At 38.1% G+C, this 5,652-nt stretch overlaps 1 protein-coding gene across 1 annotated transcript; it reads right to left on the reverse strand.

Annotated features, from left to right (window-relative positions):
- Positions 1-361: 361 nt before the first annotated feature.
- LOC140921546 (BTB/POZ domain-containing protein KCTD16-like) lies at positions 362-3,063 on the reverse strand. The gene is made up of 3 exons (XM_073371553.1): positions 2,339-3,063; positions 1,652-2,025; positions 362-768 (listed from the first exon to the last, which is right to left on the reverse strand). Exons 1-3 carry the CDS (start codon positions 2,500-2,502, stop codon positions 425-427), a joined length of 882 nt encoding a protein of 293 aa, XP_073227654.1. The 5' UTR covers positions 2,503-3,063; the 3' UTR covers positions 362-424.
- Positions 3,064-5,652: the final 2,589 nt, after the last annotated feature.

Raw genomic sequence — 5,652 nt, forward strand, 5'->3', positions numbered from 1 at the left:
ATCACACAAAGCCGAATGCAGTAATTGATTTACTATAATGCAAAACGTACTTTGACGATAACATCCGTCGAGCATCATGTTTTGCCTATTCTTGCATTTCCACCTTTTTCGTCTCGGGATAGCCGTTGAGCAGCATCGTTTCTACCATCGATCAATTCGTTTCCAAACTAATATGCTATCACATCAATGGTAGATTACTCGGATTTTCCTAATATGGTGAGCGCTTAAGTGCTAGTTGGTCCGCATAAGGGATTAGCAGCGGGGAACCAATCAGAAACGGCGACATATTTTGACTCAATAATAATAACCAAAAAATTTTGAGTCCCAGACTGTTTTAACTCCTTTTATTAATACATGTTTCTTTATTTCATTCTGCTAATAAAAGCACGTACTTGAAAAAGCACAATTTATGAGATATTCGACGTCATTTCGCAAGTCCAAATACTTCTAATTCATCCACGACGAATAACCCATATCCGCCATTCAAGTAAGCCTTGTCTTCATACTTTGTTCGAAAACCTTCCCTAATTTCTGCAAAACCCACGCGATTTGAATTTCCTGAAAGTGCAACAAGATCAATAACGTTGCCAAAATCACCAAACGCCGGCCCTCGGTCTGCTTTGCTTTTGACCCCTCCCCTAACGAACGTCTCTTTGCTGCGGGGATCGGGCGAGGGGAGCATTTTTTCTGGAGGATAGCCATGTGGGTTTTTCAGACTGAAAATGAATGACTTTTCGCTTACTTGGTGGTCATAGGCGTGGCCCTCAGCTGAAATAAATAAACAAACGAATTAATTTAAAAGCCAAGTTAAAAATGTAGCGAGAAAACGTCAATTCATGTAATGTTCCTTCTTTACTATTATTGCTGTAGTAACATTTTTATGCTCTTCTCTATTGAAATGCAGAATGAAATATATGCAAAGAGACGAAACGACAGAGAAAAAGAAGGACAAACAAACTTCGCAAAAGGCAGGACAAGCCTTTCTAGATGGGGATGCCCTATGTACAAGAATGGGGTAATTTAATGTGAATCCGTTAACAGTTTTTGCACATTTTAATTAAATGCTGAGATCAAATCTTGATCAGGACGTCCCAGTGAATGTTATAACCAGAAGTGCGGTTTTTTAACCCATAGGCAAACCCCATTTTGCTACGTTAAAATAAGGGATTCGACTGCATTGTTTTCAGGTTCAAACTCAATAAAATTTTAACATTAAGAAACATAATCCGCTCTCTACGATCAATGATAACGATGATTCGATAACTGATAGAGATGATGACCGCGACAATTATGATTATCATAATGATATTGTTGCTGATAAAGAACAACACAGAAAAATAATGTAAGGCGAAATTTAGATGGGCAGGTAGTTTTATCTCGACTTCCGTTTGCTTCTGATTAACCCCCGTCAACGTGGCATGTCTTTTCCTCAGTCCACTAATAACCGCTTTGACGCGCGCAGATTGCACAACTGTTAGTAGGAAATTGTTGCACATGTCGTAAGGAAATTCAACTATCAGGAATAGACGGGAACCGATTTGAGTGATAGTTTGCGTGAAGGAAAAATTCAGTAATACAGCAACCGCACCTCACAGGAATAAAGAGAAGGTATTGCATTTAGGCCGGTTTGATGAACTACAAAGTTACTTACGTGAGGACCATGGCTTGTCCGCATAGCCACCAAAGACATTCTCACCACTTTTGATCACCACAAGAGTTGGTGACTTTCCATCACATCTCTTGTGAAAGTTAGCTGGCTTAAACCCATCTCTAGTTGCTTTGTACAGAATACCCCATTTGGCATCAACTGGTTCATGATCTGACATCCACGACAGCAGAGTATTTTCTTCATTAACGCTGGTAATTATTGACGACTCTCTGAACACTTTTGGCTGTAGACTGAGCTGGTTGATTAGTCCTTCTAGCTGATAAAACTTGGCTTCAGCGACTAGTTGGTCACGCAGTGGGGATAGGGTCTCATCAGAGCAGATTAACTTCCCATTTCGAAGGTAATTGAGTATGTGCCTATTAGAGGACAAAAGGAACACCAAAGCTAATTCAAGCTATATGACAGATACAGCAAAATAAAGCGTGAGTTCAATACATTTTTACTTTTCCCACGATAAAACTAACGATTCCCACATTGCCATCATCCCCCCCCCCCCCCACCTCACAATGAAAAATTGAAGGAAAATGAATGAAAATTAAAGATTATACCTGACATCCATTTCCTAGTAAACAGATGAATAGAACTGATCATTTCCCGTCTTTATCATGTCTTCCTCCCACCACAAGAAGTAGGAAGAAACAAAGATTATATTCCAGTGACATTCCTTACCTGAACAGCTCACCATCCCTGTCAACGAAGTACGAACCATTTTCGTCTTTCTTCAATTTTGAAGTGGCTGCAAGAATAGACTTAGGGTATTTGCCCAGTGTTGCAAGGGATGTCTGGTAAGAAACACCTCCAACGTTAAGTCTGACGACTTTTTCTTCAGCCATGGGTCAACCAGTGAGCAGGACTCAGAAATTGTGCAACCAGTTGAAAGGACAGGGTAACCTGAAATAATTTGACTAGCACCGCTTCCTTTTTTATATCTTTATTTTTGACGTGCCAATATAGTTAATCAGTATTGGTGGTCGAAAAATTTAGAAAACGATTAGTATATTTATCTTTGAGCTTTGAGACATTTGCATTTGGTTTCCTTCACGATTGTCTCAAAGTCCCTTTGTTTCGTACTTCATTTAAATTGGACTCATTGATTCTTAGACTGCCAGAGAAAAGTTAAAAACAGTATAATTTTAAGTGCCTTCACACAATTTTAAGTCAGTCACTAGGGGATTCGAGCTTAATAGCAACATCAATTCTTTACGCAAAGTTTGGAAAATTTAGAAAGACACTATATTCCTTTTTCAATGCTCAACCCTTCCCAGAAGGAAGTAGATTTCCAAGATACATCGTCATGCCGACTAATATTAAGCAGTTGGTTTGGCTGATATCTCTCAGCTAGCTTAGCTACAAACCGCCAAACAAAGAAAAAGTATTAGTCTTTTACAATGTAATAACTTCCGTGTTTAAAGACAATTGTATGCAAACGAAGTACAGCGTGATTAGCCGAAAGTGGAACAACGGAAAAGGAAGAAATTTTTTCAAACGACTCACCAACAGTTTGGGTCTATATTTAAAATTTAAACATACTCGACATCCCACGAAATCTGTTGCATCAAAAAATGTCAAATCTATACCTCTACCGCGAACTTTTAACTTCCTGTGATTCTAAAATTCTTGCCGAGCTTATCCTTCTAATATGCTTGCGTACCGTCCTACTATATAGTAATTAAGCCTTAACATCCCACGAATTTTCTGTAAGTAATAGAGTTTTTCTTTAACACCAGAAGATTAATGCATTTAATTAAAGGTTACTTAGTGATCAAGTAGCCAGATTGATGGTCATCAGAATCTGGCCCCTGTTTTTCAAACGCTGGATAGGGCTATCCACTGAATAAATCATTACACATTGAGTATTGGGAGAAATTAAACCAATTGCGTTATCCAGTGGTTAGCGTTTTCCATCCTTTGAACGACTGGGGCCTAAGTGATTAAAATTCAAGTATTCAGTAACGAATGAACCATTCACATCATGTATATGTATAATACAAATTATATAATAAAAGCTTCAAAACAGGATTTAGGTAGCTGAGTGGACAATGTTTTCCCTCTTTTTTATTACCTACTCACGATCAATATGAAATACAACAAAATTGACAGAGACACGCGAGAAATCTAAAGCAAAAAAGGCATCTTTTTTGGTTAGTTTCCCCAATTACGGTCAATTAAATATACCGTGCGTAAAACTGGACTTATGTTCCCTTTCGTTTGATATATGACAGAGAGCTAAAACTACTTCCTTTTCGATATTGGGAGATAAATACTCGAGCCTTTACGATATTGTAAAATAAATATCAAAACCCTTCCAATACATAAAAAGCACAACAAGCAACAACACCAAAACCAACAATAAAGGTGACTTAACTAAAGGGGGCGGGGGGGGTGGAAGGGGGTTGACTGAACGGTTTTAGGTAAAATATTCTACGATATCTTTACTACATTTTACTATACAAATGTTTAGTGCATTTCGAACGACATTTGAATTGCACAACTCTCAGACAACGCAGACTTCCAATAAAATTATAGTAAAGCAGATTCTGCATGAGCGCAAGTAATTTCTATCATCATTAAAACTATATTTTCCTAAGTTTTAATTGGTCTAGAGACTATTACGTTACGCCTTACGCAAGACATTATGCCCTAGCACAAACGCATGCGCATTTTGCTCTCTGTGTTATAACTTTAGACAACTGCAGTCTGCAGAGTGCAATTTTTTGCTTTTAAAAATTCTCAGTGCTAGTTAGCTATAAGGAAACGAATCCTCACCACCCCTATTTTTTGAACTTGTCTGTGACGTAAAACGGCCGCAAACAAAACAAATAAATTGGCTTCTGAATAAAATATTCTATAAAAAATGATAATAATAAAAAATACGCTACGTCTCCTCGGTCTAAAGATAAGTTCGACGATTCCGAGATAAATTCATTCCCTCAAGCCTGGATGGCTTGGTCTGTTGTGGAAAAATAGATTCAGAATGATAAAAACCTTCTCAAAATTTCGTCCAATTTTTGTTTGAATATGTTTGCGTGCGTTATTTCAAATGTTGCATCCCCTGTGCTCATATAACTCCTTCTCACACTCAGATGCGGTCATCCGCGGTTTTCCCTTCGGTAAGCAATTCGTGCTTCGTCGGTTCCTTTCCGCGATATCGCTTCATGAATACGAATTGTGTTGGAAGTAACACACCAACATAATGATCCAAACTTTCAACGTTTTCTTTATAACTTCAGAGGGCTGTATTCTTCCACTAAAGTTATCGCAAGTATCTGAGTTATAGGGGACTTAACACAAAAATGAAGGAATGGAGTTAAAGAAAAGCCAAAAACAAAACAACAACAACAACAACAATAAAAACACCATGACTGATCAAATCCGTAGTCAATTTTAAATATAGTATTTTTCTCTTCATCCTCTTCGCTACGGATCGTTTACCCCGGGGGTACTCCTTACTGGAAGCGACTGCTGTGAAAGATACTTTCCTGGGATCTGATTCAACAACAGGAAAAAAAAAAACCTACAAGTCATCTTCTTAAGAGCTGTTAGAAAATTTTTCTGCGTCGCATTAATAGGAATGGCTCAGAGAACAAGTTATCTATAAACGAAAAAAAAAAAAACCTCTAACTTAAGAGTCAGAGCACCCGTTTACAGTTTTTGTTAGGTCTGTTGCTCAAAGAGACGTCTGCGGAGGAGAGACTCAGGGTCTGTTGTGCACTTGTCATTTTATTGGCTTGCAATGTCATGTAAGAATGAAACGTATTCTAACTTGTTTTGTCGAAGAAAAGATAGTGTGATTTCTTGCATGAAGTAAAGAAAATTCGACGCACAAGGTGACGCTTATATATCTGACGCATTACTTTACACTTCACCTTCATGCCATACAGCACGCAGGAAGGCCTCGAAGAGAAAAGAGAAAAAAAATTTAGACGCAACAGTTGACACTTCACTTTCATGCCATGTAGCACGCCGATGACCACAATTACCCC

Source organism: Porites lutea, chromosome 12 (genome assembly GCF_958299795.1).
Source record: "Porites lutea chromosome 12, jaPorLute2.1, whole genome shotgun sequence".
Classification (NCBI taxonomy): domain Eukaryota; kingdom Metazoa; phylum Cnidaria; class Anthozoa; order Scleractinia; family Poritidae; genus Porites; species Porites lutea.

What these genes read in the sequence shown, in the direction of transcription:
- LOC140921546 (XM_073371553.1), bottom strand. Translation starts at nt 2,502, where the DNA reads ATGGCTGAAGAAAAAGTCGTCAGACTTAACGTTGGAGGTGTTTCTTAC. An exon ending in AGGGATGGTGAGCTGTTCAG is followed by an intron (nt 2,026 to 2,338) that starts GTAAGGAATGTC and finishes GTCCTCTAATAG; the next exon opens with GCACATACTCAATTACCTTC. An exon ending in GGACAAGCCATGGTCCTCAC is followed by an intron (nt 769 to 1,651) that starts GTAAGTAACTTT and finishes TATTTATTTCAG; the next exon opens with CTGAGGGCCACGCCTATGAC.